The 22,401-nt window shown below is 38.1% G+C and overlaps 1 protein-coding gene across 4 annotated transcripts in view; it reads right to left on the reverse strand.

The window, feature by feature from the left end:
- LOC115223907 (proton myo-inositol cotransporter) overlaps window positions 1–22,401 on the reverse strand; it is a 112,412-nt gene that overhangs the window by 75,325 nt on the left and 14,686 nt on the right. The window contains exon 1 of one of the 4 annotated variants that reach the window (XM_036512691.1): window positions 5,848–5,966. The exons of the other annotated variants lie outside the window; for them this stretch is intronic. Coding sequence (XP_036368584.1) covers window positions 5,848–5,950 — 103 coding nt within the window. The 5' untranslated portion in view covers window positions 5,951–5,966. Of the gene's footprint in view, window positions 1–5,847; window positions 5,967–22,401 lie in introns of those variants that run through there. 4 annotated transcript variants of the gene reach the window in all.

Consider the following 22,401-nt stretch of genomic DNA (forward strand, 5'->3'; position numbering starts at 1 on the left):
GATGGTAAATTTTTTAAAAATCGTAGACTCATCGTAGACGCGCGCTAATACCCAGAAGGGCTCGATATGAATCACGACTATAAGATACCCGCTTTTGGTTAAACTGCACCGCAAAATGTGGGAGTAGTTACGAATCTAAATTGTAGGAGACAGACACATAACTTCACTGCTTTTTTTTTTCAGTCATAGAGTTAGATTTATGAAGGTCTTCAGTAGAAAATCCTTCGAATTCTGACTCGCTGCTTGATATAATGAAATTCGTATCCATTTTTGTCAGAATTACAAATTTTGAAAACACAATAGGAACAAATTTCGGAAAAAAATCTCCCATAATTCACGGAATTAAAATTACACTTCGATTTTTGTACAAAACTGTATTTGAAGTGTTTACGAAGTATAATACGTGTTTTCACGAATGTACTAAAGAGATTTACTCTGATATTCTCATTTAAATATGAATAGGTAAATTCGGGCGGTTTGGTAACGAAAGGGTTAAACGGATGCATACATTTATTAATAACTATATATAAGTGTCGTCTGTTTATACACTCTTTCATACTTTCAGTTTAGTCTTCCTCAAATCACTCTGTCGCTATTTACTCTCTTCCAAGAACATTTTCACTCACTCTTATCTCTTAGCTTGCCATACATTTTACTCATGTATCTATCAGCGTGATAGACAGAAACAAATATTACATCGCCATCGCATTCTATTGTCTACCTGTCAACACACACACAGTGAATTAGTTTCAGTTTATTCGTTGCACACTGTGTGTGTGCGTTTGTGTGTGCTGTAAACCAGACTAAGAAAAGCATTTGACATACACACCAGAATGTGAGTCTTCTGTAAATTTTGCTTAATTGGAGTTTAAATTTTAAAAACTGGACCTGGCATGACCCGATGCATTCTACTCTTAAAAATGCCAGGTAAATTGTAATTGAAGAAATTCTATATTGTAGATTTCTATAAGTGACAAAGGGAGGCAGATAAAATCTGCCTTTTATAATAAGATATATATATATATATATATTATATATATTATATATATATATATATATATATATATATACATACATACATACATTATATATATATATATATATATACTATATATATATATATATATATATACACATACATACACACACACACACACACATATATATATATATATATATATAATATATATATATATATATATATATATATATATATATATATATATATATATATATATATGTATACATACATACATATATATATATATATATATATATATATATTATAATATATATATATATATAGGGTCATTCCATAAATAATGCGGTTTATGAAGTGAAAGTCGGTGAGGGATGGGATAAACTACCTGCATCAACTTGCTATAAAGGCAGGTGGTAATTTTACTTTCTGCTTATTCTTAGTGCAAATTTTGAAGAGTGCACATCGACTGTAACAGTTATATTTTCAAACCTATAGTGAAAGTGACAAAGGAGCATATTCGGCATATTTTGCTTTATAGGTTCAATAAGGGCAACAGCGCAACAGAAAATGCGAGGGATATCAATACAGTATATGGGGGATCGGAGAATAGGCGTAAGCCAGTGTCAACGGAGGTTCCAGAAATTTCAGAACCTGAAACTGCAGTCTACGAGACGAACCTCGTCCTGGATGATCTGTTGACGATCTGTTGAGGAACTAGAAGAGAAGCTTGGATTTGGTCATTCAATCACTCATTGACACCAGCGCTAGAAGAAAAACGATCATGTTTAGTTTCAAGACGAAAGGTGTTCTTTTATCAGGATAATTTTCGGCTACATACAGCGAGGATAACATTCCAAAGGTTGGAGCAGTTGGAATGGGAAATGATGGAAATGATGCCCCACCCTAACCCATTGCCCTATCTGATTATCATTTATTCTGCAGTCTTCAAAATCATTTGGACGGAAAAAATATGAATTTTGCAGACGAGATCAGAACAGCACTGGAGGAGTGGTTTTCGTCACGGATAAGTGAATTTTGGAAGAGGAGCCTTGCAAGTCTATCAGACAGATGGAAGAACCTTGTAGAAAATGGAGACTATATTTTATTGGGCTGTCCGGAAAGTTCGTGCCGATTTATAGCAGCTTACCTTTCGACTTATTTTAGAACATGGTCGAGTCCATAAAATAGGATTTGACTACACTTCCATTTAGAGCACAGTTTAAGCTATCTTTTCGTGGAAGAAGGTTTATGTTCCTATAACCCTTTTAATTCTGTAACCCTTTAAAATGGAAGATAAGAAAGTTCATTTTCGGCACTTGATGCTTTTCTTTTTCCGTAAAGGGAAAAATGCCTCACAAGCAACCAAAGAAATACGCACAGTTTACGGTGATGTTTCTTTATCCGAAAGAGCTGTACGGAAGTGGTTCGCAAGGTTCCGAGCTGGAGATTGTAGCCTTATTGATAAAGAGCGATCAGGCAGACCATCCACTACAGATGATGACCAAATCAAGTCATTAATTGAGAATAACCGACATTGCACAACCCGAGAATTGGCAGAAAGCCTCAACCTATCAAAATCCGTCGTTCATGAGCACCTGGTAAAGCTTGGGTACACAAATCGCTACGATGTTTGGGTACCACATGAGTTGAGTGAGAATAACCTTTTGGATCGCATTTCCATCTGTGATTCGCTTTATAAACGGAATGAAAACGCACCTCTTTTAAAGCAAATTGTGACAGATGATGAGAAATGGATTATGTACCGAAATGTTCAGAGAAAGCAAACCTGGAGTAAGCGACATGAGCTACCCTTAGCCACTCCAAAAGCGGGTCTTCACCCTAAAAAGTCTTGCTTTGTGTCTGGTGGGATTGGAAAGGAATTCTGTACTATGAGCTTCCCCCAAGTAACCAGACAATTAATTCTGAGGAATACTGCACACAACTGGACGAGTTAAAAGCAGCAATTCAAGAGAAATGTCCAGAATTGACCAACAAGAAAGGTGTTGTTTTCCAACATGTTAATGCAAGACCGCACGTTTCTTTGGGAACCTGACAAAAATTGCTGCAGATCGGCTGGGATGTGTTACCCCACCCTCCATATTCACCAGATATTGCTCCTTCGGATTTCCACTTATTCAGGTCTCTGCAGAATAGTCTTAATGGTAAAAATTTCAATTCCTTGGATGACGTAAAAAGATACCTTGATGAATTCTTTGCCATGAAACCACCTCAACTCTGGGAAGAGGGTATTTTCAAGTTAAAGGAAAGATGGAGACGCATTGTGCAACAAAATGGTTCATATTTGGTTGATTAAAAATATAATGGCAAGTATCTATTGAACTTTTTCTTTCCTTTAAAAATCGGCACGAACTTTACCGACAACCCAACAGATTACAAAAAACTGCATTATTTATGGGATGATCCAATACATGTATATATTTATGTGAGTGTGTCTATGTTTGGCTCCCCCTCCATTGGGTCTAATAAAAGTAGATTTATAAGTTCAAAAATTGCTGATTAATTTGTCAGTGGACAGTTTAGATTAACGAGGAAGCGCCTGGCCGAAGAAGTACTTGACCGCAGTATTTGGATATTTTATCCGGTTCATGCTGTTTTATCAAAACTATTCTTCGTTTGAGAATAAATTATTTCTTTATTTGTATCATTCAATACATCTGAGCGCTTCTAAAATCAAACTTTGTTTACATTTATCGTAATTTGAAATTAATATATGTATGTATGTATGTATGTATGTATGTATGTATGTATGTATGTATGTATGTATGTATGTATGTATGTATGTATGTATGTATGTATGTATGTATGTATGCATGCATGCATGCATGTATGTATGTATGTATGGTATGTATGTATGTATATGTATATGTGTACATATTTACATATGTATACATGTATGTATATGTAGGTATATATGTATGTATATATATATATATGTATATGTATATATATATATAGCCATTTAAAATTTATTTTTTAAAATATTGATATTTTTAGATATGAAATCCACCTGATGAATGTCATTTGAAGACAGGAAACAATTGTAGTGGCGATTTATTTACTTTATATTAAATTTTTTATGTATTGATTAAGTCTTTCCTTGTTTGATTTGCAAAATAGTGGTTTTGTCTCTAATTAATATTATATATATATATATATATTTACAATTGAGGATAAAATCTTTATAAGAAATTATCAGTAGTTAGCGTGAAAAACCTCGTAAGAGAAAAAATCCGTAAATTTTTCCACTTTGAAAATATTTATTTATATTATATTGAGGGTACTACTATTCATAGATACCACACGCTAAGAGGGACCAATGCGGTCAAAACTACTAAAATAAACAAAATGTTACCGAATGCAAAACTTCAAAGCAAGTCGTTTAAAAAAAGAATTTAGTTACATATCACCTGTGATTTCGCAATTAATGCAGAATATGCATTCTATGTTCATCAGTGCAACAAACTCAAGACATATAAGAAAAAACATAACGTTACAAACCCGATAGCCAACCGTAGAATTCGTCGTAGTACACATACTCACTGACATAATCTACAGACAAGGGACTGATTCGGCTTCATGCAACTTAAAGATTCCGAGGCTCCTAGAACGAACCTAACTCTTAAGGTTCTTCACCACTTACGTTTGTTCTATGAGGTTGCACGACGCTTAGTCAAACGGCGAATAAATAATATACGTAAATCCTACCTAATGGTTTGAGTGCCGCGTTCTTCCGTTTGTCCACTCTCTCTCGTTCACACACACACACATAGACACGCACACACACACACACACACACACACACACACACACACACAAGCACACAGACGTAAGCAAACACGCATATACACACGCACACACATAAGAACATCTACCAAATCCAATCACAAAGCGTTGGTCAGCCCGAGGTTATACTACAAGGCACTTCCCCAAGATACCACGCGGTGGGACTTGAACCCGGAGCCATTTGGCTAGGAAGCAAGCTTCTTACCGCACACCCACGCCTGTATGTATGTATGTTTGTTTGTTTGTTTGTTTGTATGTATGTATGTATGTATGTATGTATGTATGTATGTTTGTATGTATATATGTTTGTATGTATATATGTATGTATGTATATATGTATGTATGTATGTATGTATGTATGTATGTACGTACGTATGTATGTATGTATGTATGTATGTATGTATGTATGTATGTATGTATGTTTGTATGTATATATGTATGTATGTATGAATGTATGTATGTATGTATGTATGTATGTATGTACGTACGTATGTATGTATATATGTATGTATGTATGTATGTATGTATGTATGTATGTATTTACTCTTTTACTCGTTTCAACCGATGGTGGTGTGTTTACGTCACCAAAACTGAGCGGTTCGGCGAAAGAGACCGATAGAATAAGTACTAGGCATACAAAGAATAAGACCTGGTGTTGATTTGCTCGACTAAAGGCGGTACTCCAGCATGGCCGCAGTCAAATGACTGAAACAAGTAGAGAGAGAGAGAGATAAATAAATAGATAGATAGATAGATAGATAGATAGCGAGAGAGAGAGAGAGAGAGAGAGAGAGAGAGAGAGAGAGAGAGAGAGAGAGAGAGAGAGAGAGAGAATATGGCCAGCTCGAAGGAACCCAGTAATTGATTCTTTTCCCAAAACTGGAACCTTGGTTAGAATGCTTGAAAATATTAGGAAGAGTGATAGAAAGACGCATGTTTTGTGACTCGGTGCACGTATTTCAGACTATAATCAAATGCGTACGGAATGTTCTAGAACAAATATTGGCAGGAAAATCTGATGGCAAATTAAGATCAAGAATAAAAATATTGTTTCCTCTTACCGAATCCAAAACCAACCAGACATCGCCCGAACAGCAGCATATATTGGTTGACGGCACTTGCTGAAATAATAGCTCCAAGTAAATAGGAAATACTACTCGCCATAACTGTTTTTTTTCGGCCAATTTTGTTGCTAATATGAGATCCAATAACGCTAATAATTGCAGCCACGGGTAAGGGTCCAGCTGTAATCAACCCTTGCCAACTCGCTGAAAGTTGCATGGTTTCTTTGACGAGAAGTATAGCGCTTGATGTTGCACCAAAATCACATCCCATTGAGAAAAGTGAAATTACTACTAGGACCACCAGAAAATACAGTCTTAACGTTTTTCCGTTTTCAGGTGATTCCTTGTCCTGCTTTACATTAAACATGCCTTTGTTTCGATTTTTGGCCATATCCGATCGAAATTATAACGTGTTTACTGCTCGAAATCAAAATGTAGTAATGAAAATTATGTAGACTCAAATTCGATACAATATTTCAAAGAAGACCAGAGAAAGAGGAGTAGGCGAGTTATTTAATTGGTTGTAATATACAAATGCTCGGTTAAAAATTATACTTTTCAAGTGAGTTGTTCGAGTGTAAAATAGTTTTATAAACTGCATAATTGCATTTTTGAGATACTTTAATAACACAGTGTATTGCAAATTTAAAGGTAGAACAGGTGTAGTGGAAGCAAAGTGGGAGGCTTTCCTTGCACCAACACTCATCACACTCCTATTGAGACACCCACGTCCTCCAGCAAAACTACTTGCTTACCTTCTACTGGGAAGCACTCCGTCGGTTACGACGACGAGGGTTCCTGTTGATCCGAATCAACGGAACAGCCTGCTCGTGAAATTAACGTGTAAGTGGCTGAGCACTCCACAGACACGTGTATCCTTAACGTAGTTCTCGGGGATATTCAGCGTGACACAGAGAATGACAAGGCCGGCCCCTTGAAATACAGGTACAACAGAAACAGGAAGTAAGAGTGAGAGAAAGTTGTGGTGAAAGAGTACAGCAGGGATCACCACCATCCCTGCCGGAGCCTCGCGGAGCTTTAGGTGTTTTCGCTCAATAAACACTCACAACGCCCGGTCTTGGAATCGAAACCGCGATCCTACGACCGCGAGTCCGCTGCCCTAACCACTGGGCCATTGTGCCTCACCTTCTACTACTACTACGCCCAGTCTGTCTTAACATTTCCCTGCATAATGATCTGATACGTTAGACACTTATCAGTCCACTCTAAAGTAGGAGGCCGAGTTTTTTTCCTACAATTTGGTGAACTACATCTGCCAATATTATGAAGTAACTCGGACCCCCCAGAAACAGCTGTCGGGACTAGTAACACCGTACCTTCTCTCCTCTAATTCTTTGAGTCTATATAATCTGAATAAGGTATACATAAGGGGGTTATCGCACTCAGTTTGCAGAACGTTTGATTTTGAGGTGATACTTGGACCTAATCACAACTTTTGAGGGAGTTCCGAAAAAAATATTTAAATATACAGATAAAAGTGTTTGTGTTTTATATACAAAATATATACACAGGTCTACATTTAAATAAAGAAAGGCAAGACAGAAAGAATATAAGATGATTAACACTCAAGTATATATATATATATATATATATATATATATATATATATATATATATATATATATAATATATATATATATATATATATAATTATTATTATTTAAGGGAATAAAATCCAACTTACAGGGAAAAAAAATTCAATTTAGAAATACTAAATCAAATTTCACACAATAATATATATATATAAAAATTAGAAAAATACCACCTTTTATCAATTCAAAATGAACAATTAAATTACACCATCTAGAAAATTACATATAATAGAAATGAGTGACTATATTTATATCGAAGTGATTTTACTACTACTATAATCATTTCTTAAATATAGCCACGAAACACGTGTCGTTATTCTACCAATTATATACGTTTTTATCATTTTTGCAATTTTCTTAATCACTGACATTTTATTGTTATTTTAATTTTAATATTTCTATTATATGTAATTTTCTAGATGGTGTAATTTAATTGTCCAATTTGAATTGATAAAAGGTGTTTTTTTTCTAATTTTATACACACACACACACACACACACACACACACACACACACACACACACACACATATATATATATATATATACTTGAGTTATAATATTTCAGTCTTTGCCTTTTCTTTATTTAAATGTAGACAGGTGTATATATTTTGTGTATAAAACACAAAGACTTTTATCTGTATATTTAAATTATATTTTTCGGAACCCCCTCAAAAGTTGTAGTTAGGTCCAAGTGTCACCTCAAAACCAAACTTTCTGCAAACTGAATGCGATATCCCCACTGTATATAGCCCTTGAATTCTGATAACCTGCCAAAAGGCGAAAAATCCTACTTCAATATATATCATGCATAATTTTGAATGAAACTGCATAAAATCTATAACTTTAATCTACTAATAAGTATATTGATATAAAATAAACTTGCAGCAGTGGCTGTGTGGTAAGTAGCTTGCTAACCAACCACATGGTTCCGGGTTCAGTCCCACTGCGTGGTATCTTGGGCAAGTGTCTTCTGCTATATCCCCGGGCCGACCAAAGCCTTGTGAGTGGATTTGGTAGACAGAAACTGAAAAGAAGCCTGTCGTATATATGTATATATATGTATGTGTGTGTTTGTGTGTCTGTGTTTGTCCCCCTAGCATTGCTTGACAACCGATGCTGGTGTGTTTATGTCCTCGTCATTTAGAGGTTCGGCAAAAGAGACCGATAGAATAAGAATACTGTGGGCTTACAAAGAATAAGTCCCGGGGTCAAGTTGCTCGACTAAAGCGGTGCTCCAGTACGGCCGCAGTCAAATGACTGATACAAGTAAAAGAGTAAAGAGTAAAGAGTATAGCTAATAAAACTTTTGCAAGATGGCGGAAATCCAAGATGGCGACAAAAATTCACTATTTAGATAGACGGATTTCAGGCTATATTGGATAGGCAGCTTATTTTATGTCATTTCATATGTTTGCGAGGTCTAGAAGTCCTCTGATAAAAGTCAATCGTTATTTATTTTGATGATGTATCTAAAAATCAGTTTGGGAAACATTATCAACACGTCTCCCCATGCTCTGGCAAATATGGACTTAGCTAATTCACAATCTCGACTCAGAATGCAGTGTGGGATTTATCAAGTATAAGATGAATCGTCGAGGTGCCAAGGAAATTCAAATTAACATCTTCTTCTCAAGTTAAATCCAAGTCGGCTGATCTGATTGAACGTTGTGAATCCGGAGCACCCAGGCAATATACCAAACTCTCCACACCTAGAGGGCAAGTGCCTGACATCATTAAAGAACGGGATAACCGCCAGCACTAGTTAATGGTGGCGCGTGGCTTAGTGGTTAGGGGCATTCGGTTCATGATCGTAAGGTCGTGTGTTCAATTCCCGGCGGCGCGTTGTGTCCTTCAGCAAGACACCTTATTTCACGTTGCTCCAGTCCACTCAGCTGGCAAAAATGAGTAGTACCTGTATTTCAAAGGGCCAGCCTTGTCACACTCTGTGTCACGCTGAATTTCTCCGAGGACTACGTTAAGGGTACACATGTCTGTGGAGTGCTCAGCCACTTGCACGTTAATTTCACGAGCAGGCTGTTCCGTTGATCGTATCAGCTGGGACCCTCGTCGTCGCAACCGACGGAGTGCTCTCAATGGTGGAGGGACTGGAGAAGAAGGAAATCGCCAACATTGCTGTGGATGGACGATGGACAGTCGACTTGGATATTATGAAAGATCACAGTGGACCGTTTACTAGCAGCACTGAGGTAGATACCTATCGCCTGGCAGATATACTAGATGAAAAAAGATCAACAGGTTGTACTTAGAAATCATATAGGCGCAGGAGTGGTTGTGTGGTAAGTAGCTTGCTAACCGTCGCCGAAGTCGCAAGTGTTTTTTAGGCGGGGTGTTGTTGCTGCTTGATGTCACGTCGTTCGTCGTGAAATATTGAATTTTGAGGCTCGACTACAGGTAGGCATTTGTTTTATATTTTTTAGGGCTTAGTGGAGTTTGTTGCTCTGTATTTAATATTTTTCAGTGAGTAATAGACTCCACTCTGCTCTGGACATTTTCCTGCCTGTGGTCGCCTTTAGAGACTCACTTTGCAGTTAGAATTGTGTTTTTGAAGAGGCGTAGTCCCTCTACAAAAATTAATTTGTTTTGAAATTGTCTTTGTGTTTTCCACTGGATTTACCTCGGAGAACCAAGGATTACCAAGGACTGTTTTTGAAAGGTATTTTACCAATTGGACATTTGGCCAGGAGTACCTTTTTTTGGCCAAAAAAATTAATTCCTTTGTCTGGATTTGAACTCTCTTCTTCGAGCTATCGTTTATGTATGTATGTATGTATGTATGTATGTATGCATGTATGTATGCATGTTTGTATGTATATATGTATGTATGTATGAATGTATGTATGTATGTATGTATGTATGTATGTATGTATGTATGTATGTATGTATGTATCTATGTATGTATGCATGCATATATGCATGCATGTATGTATGTATGTATGAATGTATGTATGTATGTATGTATGTATGTATGTATGTATGCATGTATGTATGCATGTATGTATGTATGTATGAATGTATGTATGTATGTATGTATGTATGTATGTATGTATGTATGTAGCATGTATGTAAATATGTATGTATGTATGAATGTATTTACTCTTTTACTCGTTTCAACCGATGGTGGTGTGTTTACGTCAGCATAACTGAACGGTTCGGCGAAAGAGACCGATAGAATAAGTACTAGGCATACAAAGAATAAGTCCTGGGGTTGATTTGCGGTGCTCCAGCATGGCCGCAGTCAAATGACTGAAACAAGTAAAGAGAGAGAGAGATAAATAGATAGATAGATAGATAGATAGATAGCGAGAGAGAGAGAGAGAGAGAGAGAGAGAGAGAGAGAGAGAGAGAGAGAGAGAGAATATGGCCAGCTCGAAGGAACCCAGTAATTGATTCTTTTCCCAAAACTGGAACCTTGGTTAGAATGCTTGAAAATATTAGGAAGAGTGATAGAAAGACGCATGTTTTGTGACTCGGTGCACGTATTTCAGACTATAATCAAATGCGTACGGAATGTTCTAGAACAAATATTGGCAGGAAAATCTGATGGCAAATTAAGATCAAGAATAAAAATATTGTTTCCTCTTACCGAATCCAAAACCAACCAGACATCGCCCGAACAGCAGCATATATTGGTTGACGGCACTTGCTGAAATAATAGCTCCAAGTAAATAGGAAATACTACTCGCCATAACTGTTTTTTTTCGGCCAAATTTGTTGCTAATATGAGATCCAATAACGCTAATAATTGCAGCCACGGGTAAGGGTCCAGCTGTAATCAACCCTTGCCAACTCGCTGAAAGTTGCATGGTTTCTTTGACGAGAAGTATAGCGCTTGATGTTGCACCAAAATCACATCCTATTGAGAAAAGTGAAATTACTACTAGGACCACCAGAAAATACAGTCTTAACGTTTTTCCGTTTTCAGGTGATTCCTTGTCCTGCTTTACATTAAACATGCCTTTGTTTCGATTTTTGGCCATATCCGATCGAAATTATAACGTGTTTACTGCTCGAAATCAAAATGTAGTAATGAAAATTATGTAGACTCAAATTCGATACAATATTTCAAAGAAGACCAGAGAAAGAGGAGTAGGCGAGTTATTTAATTGGTTGTAATATACAAATGCTCGGTTAAAAATTATACTTTTCAAGTGAGTTGTTCGAGTGTAAAATAGTTTTATAAACTGCATAATTGCATTTTTGAGATACTTTAATAACACAGTGTATTGCAAATTTAAAGGTAGAACAGGTGTAGTGGAAGCAAAGTGGGAGGCTTTCCTTGCACCAACACTCATCACACTCCTATTGAGACACCCACGTCCTCCAGCAAAACTACTTGCTTACCTTCTACTGGGAAGCACTCCGTCGGTTACGACGACGAGGGTTCCTGTTGATCCGAATCAACGGAACAGCCTGCTCGTGAAATTAACGTGTAAGTGGCTGAGCACTCCACAGACACGTGTATCCTTAACGTAGTTCTCGGGGATATTCAGCGTGACACAGAGAATGACAAGGCCGGCCCCTTGAAATACAGGTACAACAGAAACAGGAAGTAAGAGTGAGAGAAAGTTGTGGTGAAAGAGTACAGCAGGGATCACCACCATCCCTGCCGGAGCCTCGCGGAGCTTTAGGTGTTTTCGCTCAATAAACACTCACAACGCCCGGTCTTGGAATCGAAACCGCGATCCTACGACCGCGAGTCCGCTGCCCTAACCACTGGGCCATTGTGCCTCCACCTTCTACTACGCCCAGTCTGTCTTAACATTTCCCTGCATAATGATCTGATACGTTAGACACTTATCAGTCCACTCTAAAGTAGGAGGCCGAGTTTTTTTCCTACAATTTGGTGAACTACATCTGCCAATATTATGAAGTAACTCGGACCCCCCAGAAACAGCTGTCGGGACTAGTAACACCGTACCTTCTCTCCTCTAATTCTTTGAGTCTATATAATCTGAATAAGGTATACATAAGGGGGTTATCGCACTCAGTTTGCAGAACGTTTGATTTTGAGGTGATACTTGGACCTAATCACAACTTTTGAGGGAGTTCCGAAAAAAATAATTTAAATATACAGATAAAAGTGTTTGTGTTTTATATACAAAATATATACACATGTCTACATTTAAATAAAGAAAAGGCAAAGACAGAAAGAATATAAGATGATTAACACTCAAGTATATATATATATATATATATATATATATATATATATATATATATATATATAATATATATATATATATATATATATAATTATTATTATTTAAGGGAATAAAATCCAAACTTACAGGGAAAAAAAAATTCAATTTAGAAATACTAAATCAAATTTCACACAATAATATATATATATAAAAAATTAGAAAAATACCACCTTTTATCAATTCAAAATGAACAATTAAATTACACCATCTAGAAAATTACATATAATAGAAATGAGTGACTATATTTATATCGAAGTGATTTTACTACTACTATAATCATTTCTTAAATATAGCCACGAAACACGTGTCGTTATTCTACCAATTATATACGTTTTTATCATTTTTGCAATTTTCTTAATCACTGACATTTTATTGTTATTTTAATTTTAATATTTCTATTATATGTAATTTTCTAGATGGTGTAATTTAATTGTCCAATTTGAATTGATAAAAGTGTTTTTTTTTCTAATTTTATACACACACACACACACACACACACACACACACACACACACCACACACACAACACACACACACACACACACACACACACACACATACATATATATATATATATATATATATATATATATATATATATATATATATATATATATATATATATATATATACTTGAGTTATAATCTTTCAGTCTTTGCCTTTTCTTTATTTAATGTAGACAGGTGTATATATTTTTGTATAAAACACAAAGACTTTTATCTGTATATTTAAATTATATTTTTCGGAACCCCCTCAAAAGTTGTAGTTAGGTCCAAGTGTCACCTCAAAACCAAACTTTCTGCAAACTGAATGCGATATCCCCACTGTATATAGCCCTTGAATTCTGATAACCTGCCAAAAGGCGAAAAATCCTACTTTAATATATATCATGCATAATTTGAATGAAACTGCATAAAATCTATAACTTTAATCTACTAATAAGTATATTGATATAAAATAAACTTGCAGCAGTGGCTGTGTGGTAAGTAGCTTGCTAACCAACCACATGGTTCCGGGTTCAGTCCCACTGCGTGGTATCTTGGGCAAGGTCTTCTGCTATATCCCCGGGCCGACAAAGCCTTGTGAGTGGATTTGGTAGACAGAAACTGAAAAGAAGCCTGTCGTATATATGTATATATATGTATGTGTGTGTTTGTGTGTCTGTGTTTGTCCCCCTAGCATTGCTTGACAACCGATGCTGGTGTGTTTATGTCCTCGTCATTTAGAGGTTCGGCAAAAGAGACCGATAGAATAAGTACTGGGCTTACAAAGAATAAGTCCCGGGGTCAAGTTGCTCGACTAAAGGCGGTGCTCCAGTACGGCCGCAGTCAAATGACTGATACAAGTAAAAGAGTAAAGAGTAAAGAGTATAGCTAATAAAACTTTTGCAAGATGGCGGAAATCCAAGATGGCGACAAAAATTCACTATTTAGATAGACGGATTTCAGGCTATATTGGATAGGCAGCTTATTTTATGTCATTTCATATGTTTGCGAGGTCTAGAAGTCCTCTGATAAAAGTCAATCGTTATTTATTTTGATGATGTATCTAAAAATCAGTTTGGGAAACATTATCAACACGTCTCCCCATGCTCTGGCAAATATGGACTTAGCTAATTCACAATCTCGACTCAGAATGCAGTGTGGGATTTATCAAGTATAAGATGAATCGTCGAGGTGCCAAGGAAATTCAAATTAACATCTTCTTCTCAAGTTAAATCCAAGTCGGCTGATCTGATTGAACGTGGTGAATCCGGAGCACCCAGGCAATATACCAAACTCTCCACACCTAGAGGGCAAGTGCCTGACATCATTAAAGAACGGGATAACTGCCAGCACTAGTTAATGGTGGCGCGTGGCTTAGTGGTTAGGGGCATTCGGTTCATGATCGTAAGGTCGTGAGTTCAATTCCCGGCGGCGCGTTGTGTCCTTCAGCAAGACACCTTATTTCACGTTGCTCCAGTCCACTCAGCTGGCAAAAATGAGTAGTGCCTGTATTTCAAAGGCCAGCCTTGTCAAACACTGTGTCACACTGAATTTCTCCGAGGACTACGTTAAGGGTACACATGTCTGAGGAGTGCTCAGCCACTTGCACGTTAATTTCACGAGCAGGCTGTTCCGTTGATCGTATCAGCTGGGACCCTCGTCGTCGCAACCGACGGAGTGCTCTCAATGGTGGAGGGACTGGAGAAGAAGGAAATCGCCAACATTGCTGTGGATGGACGATGGACAGTCGACTTGGATATTATGAAAGATCACAGTGGACCGTTTACTAGCAGCACTGAGGTAGATACCTATCGCCTGGCAGATATACTAGACGAAAAAAGATCAACAGGTTGTACTTAGAAATCATATAGGCGCAGGAGTGGTTGTGTGGTAAGTAGCTTGCTAACCGTCGCCGAAGACGCAAGTGTTTTTTAGGCGGGGTGTTGTTGCTGCTTGATGTCACGTCGTTCGTCGTGAAATATTGAATTTTGAGGCTCGACTACAGGTAGGCATTTGTTTTATATTTTTTAGGGCTTAGTGGAGTTTGTTGCTCTGTATTTAATATTTTTCAGTGAGTAATAGACTCCACTCTGCTCCGGACATTTTCCTGCCTGTGGTCGCCTTTAGAGACTCACTTTGCAGTTAGAATTGTGTTTTTGAAGAGGCGTAGTCCCTCTACAAAAATTAATTTGTTTTGAAATTGTCTTTGTGTTTTCCACTGGATTTACCTCGGAGAACCAAGGATTACCAAGGACTGTTTTTGAAAGGTATTTTACCAATTGGACATTTGGCCAGGAGTACCTTTTTTTGGCCAAAAAAATTAATTCCTTTGTCTGGATTTGAACTCTCTTCTTCGAGCTATCGTTTATTTTAAAAAAACAAAAGAACTTTTTTGAACTGCTATTTCTATTTTTATTTCTTCCCTTCTGTTGTGTTTTTCATTCTCCTTTTGGTGTCTTATTTTATTTCCTTACTAGCAGTATCGCCCGGCGTTGCTCGAGTTTGTAAGGGAAATAACTATATAAGCATTTTTAGAGAGTTACTTCCCTTATAGATGCCAATTCGGGCTTTCTTAGCCATTTCTGTTTTGGTGTCTTCAAGCCATGAAGTCGTTCTTCTAAAAGAACGCTGGTCTCCTTGACAACGCTTTACGACGTTGATTTCCTTACACTCCCTTCCCCACAGCTTCACGAGGGAGGGAAGAAGGGGGAGAAGCAAACACAGGTGCAGGTGTGACCATGGACGCCAACTCCGCCGCCATCGACACACGAAAAATTATGCATTAAAATGGAATAAAAAATGATGTTAAATTATTTTTAAAATCGTAGACTCATCGTAGACGCGCGCTAATACTCAGACGGGCTCGATATGAATCACGAATATAAGATACCCGAATTTGGTTAAACTGCACCGCAAAATGTGGGAGTAGTTAGGAATCTAAATCGAAGGGGACAGATACTCACACAACTACAGTTTTATATATATAGATATTTTGAACTGTAATTGAACTTTGTGTTAAAATGGCAAAGGAATTTCTTGTGTGGGAGTTGATACCTCCCCAAAAATATTTAAAAGAGCTGGAGGAGAAGACCGTGGTGTTGAGGACTTATTCGAAGTCGCTCGACACCATAGCCGTCTTTCCGAAGGCCACAATTTTGAACGAGCTGGCAGACTACATGCCAGCCATTAAATTTATTGCAAGGGGAGTGAAATATGCAACGGTACGGTTGCTATTTGACTCCCCCCAAGAAGCTTGCGATTTTGCAAGTCAGCCCCTCAAGGGTGAGGAAATATTGTTTCTTCCAAGCTACTGTGGAAAGAAACTATTAAAGGCTTGGATCTGCGGACTGCCACCCGGAGTTGAGCCCGAGTGGATAGAGGACTCTATCTGTCGGGGTCTGGGTGGTAGCAGCGCCAAGCTGCTGAATGTAAAAGTGTTGCCTGCGGCTGATTGGGAGGGGTCGAAAGCTGTTTTGACCCGATGGACCCAATCAGCCGAAAGTCTGGTTTTTTCAGATTTCTTGAGAATGGCCATTCCAGGTATCCGGTGATGCTTGAGGGACGACCCCCCAAGTGTCACCTGTGCCTGGAGACTGGCCACATTAAGAAGAACTGCCCCAGGGACCAAAGTAGGATCCTGGAGCAGGAAAAAGAGAAAGTGCATGCCGCCCATTCATTGGAGGGGGAGACGGTGGAAGTCGTGGAGGAAGCTGCCTCCACGAAAAGAAAAAGACAGGTGAGCAACAATGGTTGCTCACCAAAGAACGTACAGACGGAGGAAGAGGGTAGCGACCCCCCGCGTCCGGCGACGGAGCCCTCTGAGCTCGCAGTCTCAAAAAGAAAGAGGAAAAAGAGGAACAGAGGACGGGCGGCGAGTGTTCCTAGGCCGTCGACGGAGCCGCAGGTGGGATGTGTGCCACCTGCGGATAAGGCTCCGTCAGTGGGAAGTGTGCCACTGACGGATCAGTGTGTGGCCCCTTCCTGTGAAAAGGAGTGGTTTATCCTCCTTAAGGGAGGGAAGGTGAAAAAATTTTTTGAACGGCTTGGATGACCGAGAACGTATGGACACGGTATGCACAAGTAGTCCGTTATGCCCTCCGCAGGTGGCTGCGGAGGTAGTAACGGAAAATATTTTGTCAGAGGTCGCTGCGACCTTTAACAGGAAAGAATTTACTTTACTCTTTGCAGGCCTCGACTCGTCGTCGCAGAGTTGTCTGCAGGCGGCAAGGCACTTTGCTTCGGGGACCTGACAGGGAGAATTGTTGTGAATTTATGTGCTGCCCTTGTGGCAAATTAAATGAATGAAAGAAGTTTGTAAGAGGTTTTAGTGCCTCCTTTGTGTAAGAGGTTTGAAGCCTCATATCGATTTTTTGAAAATAAAGAAAAAGGAACATTGTTTTAGAGAAGCGAAGGTCGGCGGGCGCTTTTCGTCTTCTCCCATCATCATCATTTTTGCATTACCACCATTCATATCATTAATGTCTATGTCCAGCCCGCAAAGCTGCTATCTGTGTGATGCCCTTGTGGCAAATTAGATGAAATAAAGTAGCTTGCTAACCAACCACATGGTTATTGCCGACTGTGAGAGAATATATTCCAGATATTATCTTTCCGTGAGGTATGATACGGCGGGCAGAACGACCTGTAACAGGATAGCAAGAAAAAGAGAAAAGAAAAAAGAGAATACATACAAACGAAGTTGACCATATTGAGACCGATTGGACAAAAGAATAGTGATGGAACTTGAAAATTAAAACAGCCACCATGTTAAAACACAACCGACCAGATATTGTTGTCTAGGACCACAAAGAAATTATATGATCAGTTTTGGAGACCAGTTCCCCTCTAGAGACGAATGGGGTTAGAAAAATACCAGAGAAAAAGGATCTCTCTCTCTCTCTTTCTCTTTTTCTCTTTTTACTTGTTTCAGTAATTTTGACTGCGGCCATGCTGGAGCACCGCCTTTAGTCGAGCAAATCGACCCCGGGACTTATTCTTTGTAAGCCCAGTACTTATTCTATCGGTCTCTTTTGCCAAACCGCTAAGTGACGGGGGACATAAACACACCAGCATCGATTGTCAAGCAATGCTAGAGGGACAAACACAGACACACAAACATACACGCACATACATATACATACATATATACGATGGTCTTCTTTCAGTTTCCGTCTACCAAATCCACTCACAAGGCTTTGGTCGGCCCGAGGCTATAGTAGAAGACACTTGCCCAAGGTGCCACGCAGTGGGACTGAACCCGGAATCATGTGGTTGGTAAACAAGCTACTTACCACACAGCCACTCCTGCGCCTATGGACAATTGATAAGGAGCTTTCAAATCCAGAACCCAAAATGCACTTTCAGCTTCATACCCATTATTGTTAGAGGAACAGGATACATTCCAGCCTGTCTGGAGCCAAAGAATGGCCGAACTTGGAATCTTGGGGAGACATTGCAAACCCTTAATTCATACGCAACAAATGACCACGATATCGGGGACAATAAAAATCTGCAAGACCTTATTAAAAATTTAAAAGATGACGGTTAAATCAAAATACTTCGCTTCACTGCCTTGCTACCAAATCCGTGGTCGGCCCAAAATTTACTCAAAATTAGGAGAAAGAGAATGCATAAATACATACATACATACATACATACATACATACATACATACATACATACATACATACATACATACATTCATACATACATACATGCATGCATACATACATACATACATGCATGCATACATACATACATACATACATTCATACACACCCACATACATAGATACATACATACATACATACATACATAAATACATACAAACCCACATACATACATACATACACATACATACATACATACACACCCACAAGCATACATACATACATACATACATACATACATGCATACATACATACATACATTCATACACGCATACATACATACATACATACAAACATACATACATACATACATACGTACACACATACACGCATACATACATACATACATACACATATGCACGCATACATACATACATGCATACATACAGACATACACACAAACATTCATACATACATATATACGCACATGCACACATACATACATACACACATGCACGCATACATACACACAGACACACACACACAATTACACATACACACATGCACGCATACACACATGCATACACACACACATACCCACATACATACATACATACACACCCACATTCATACATGCATACATACATACATACACACATACATACACACATGCATGCATACATACATGCATACATACATACATACATACATACACATACATACATACATACATACATACATACATACATAAATACATACATACATGCATGCATGCATACATACATACATACATACATACATACATACATACATTCATACATACATACATACATACATTCATACATACATACATACGGCTGCTTTCAGTTTCCGCCTACCAAATCTAAAATATTGTCCTTAGAAACAGAATTTGTTGTGCAAATTCGTCGTTAAATCTGAATCGATCATTTTAAAATCAATATATGTGTAATTATAAAATTTAATGATTTATATCATATAACACACACTTTTTTTTTTGCACAAGAACCCAGAAATTGCTACCTTTACTAACACTTCAACCTTGATTGGAACACTTTAAAATAGTAATAAAAAAAAGAGTGATGTTTTGAGGAGTGGCTGTGTGGTAAGTAGCTTGCTTACATGGTTCCGGGTTCAGTCCCACTGCGTGGCATCTTGGGCAAGTGTCTTCTGCTATAGCCTCGGGCCGACCAATGCTTTTTGAGTGGATTTGGTAGACGGAAACTGAAAGAAGCCTGTCGTATATATGTATATATATATATATATGTATGTGTGTGTATGTGTTTGTGTGTCTGTTTTTGTCCCCCTAGCATTGCTTGACAACCGATGCTGGTGTGTTTACGTCCCCGTCACTTAGCGGTTCGGCAAAAAGAGACCGATAGAATAAGTACTGGCTTGCAAAGAATAAGTCCCGGGGTCGATTTGCTCGACTAAAGGCGGTGCTCCAGCATGGCCGCAGTCAAATGACTGAAACAAGTAAAAGAGTAAAAGAGTAAAAGAGTATGCATGATTTTGTGAATCCGTGCACATATTTCGTGCGCAAAATTCTGGCCGTGTTTCACAATAAAATAATCAAACACATACAGAAAGTTCTAGAAAAACAAATACTGGAGGGAGAATCTGATGGCAAATTACGATCGAGAATAAAAATATTGTTTCCTCTTACCGAATCCAAAACCAACCAGACTTCGTCCGAACAACAGCATATATTGGTTGACGGCACTTGCTGAAATAATAGCTCCAAGTAAATAGGAAATACTACTCGCCATAACTGTTTTTTTTCGGCCAATTTTGTTGCTAATATCGGAAGCAATTAAGCTCACAATGGAAGCCACGGGTAATGGTCCAGCAATTATCAACTGCTGTCTTATCGACGAAAGTTGCATTGTTTTTTTGATGTGAAGCACGGCGCCTGACGTCGCACCAAGATCATATCCTATTGAGAAAATCGACATTACTGCTATGATTGTCAGCAAATAGAGTCTTAACGACGGTTTCCTCTTCTCAGGCGTTTCCTTTTCCTGCTTGAGATTAAGTACGTCTTTGTTTCGACTTTCGGCCATTTTCGATCGAGATTATAACGTGTTTACTGCTCGGAAACAAAATGTAGTAATGAAAACTAAACTCAAATTCGATACTATATTTGAAAATAATGACTAAGGAAACAAAAGTACTTAAGAAGTTATAAAAGTTCAAGTATGAATTGCAAAATTACGGTCATAACAATACGTTTTAAGCGTGTCTTTTCAAGTGTGGCTGTTGAGATAGATTTACGAAGTGCATTATTTTCTTTATGATATATCTCAATTACAGTAGGTAATAATACACTTTTCTGCCTGGAGTTGCTTTGAAATAAAACTGGCTTTTGTACGAGACATCACGTTGCCTGTAGCGTGATACGGGAGCAACAATAAAGTGCATTTACCGTTCATGCATATCGTTCCAAAAATTTCATTATCTCTTTGTCATACCTACAATCTTTTTTCAGATCACATCTACAGCTTCTCACTCGAATCCCATCTTCAGTCTTTAACTCTTTAGTGTTTAAACCGGCCATATCTGGCCCAGATATTCTACATGTTAGTTAGTTAGTTAGTTAATTTTTTGGCTCAAAAAGCAAAAAGTAAGGCCATGTAGGGGTACATGGAGTTAAGTACAGGGTGGTGTTCATGTAAAGAGTTCAGGCCATTTGTGGTCAAGGGAGACTTTGAACCGAGCGGTCGTCGGCATCTTCACTATCTCGTCCGGCAGCTTATTCGACGGATCCGCAACCCGGACGGAGAAAGCCCCTCTCCTTCGATTGAGATGAAATCGTCGCAGATAGAGCTTTTCGGAGTGACCCCGCAGCCCACGCTCTGGAGCAGGAGTGAAGAACAGCTCTTTCGAGAGGTTACACTTTCCGCTTATGGTGTTGTCGTTTTTATATGTTTTATATTCAAACTGGCGATATCTAGCCTCTCACATCTAACCTACATTGACATTCTAAAATAAACAATCACATCATTGAAACCTCAAATCTATTAGACAATGCTTGATTAATTCAAAACAATTTGAGCGAAAAAGTATTACATTTAACAGTAATCTGAACACTAAAGGGTTAATCTCATTTAATGATGCTTAAAGTCGTTAATCTCATTCAAACTACACTTACAGTTTTTAATTTAATTGAAATCATAGCTGCAGGTTTTAATCTCGTTCAAATCACACCTACAGTCTTCATTCAAATCACATCCACGGTGTGAACGTATGTTTCTTTTACGTTCTAGCTGAATAACATGCTATATAATTCCACCCAAGCCGCTCGCCTTCACAAATGTCCCGAGAAAAAACCAGATTTCTAACGAGTGAAGCGGAGAACATCTACGTAGTGACTGTATCTGCTAGAAACAATAGTTGAGCTTCACTGAAATCACTGTCTATCATCTTAAGCAAAGGAAAAACGCATAGAAAAATGTAGTTCTTATCATAGATAAAAGATGGAAGCGCTGATCTGCATTCAAGCAACATTAATAGATTTAGAAATTGTAAAGGTCCACAAAGTTGAAGTTGTCTGTGTGTGGCAGGTTTGGCAGCCTTCAACTAACACTATCTCCTCCGAGGCC

The sequence above is a fragment of the Octopus sinensis genome, linkage group LG24, assembly GCF_006345805.1.
Source record: "Octopus sinensis linkage group LG24, ASM634580v1, whole genome shotgun sequence".
Lineage (NCBI taxonomy): Eukaryota > Metazoa > Mollusca > Cephalopoda > Octopoda > Octopodidae > Octopus > Octopus sinensis.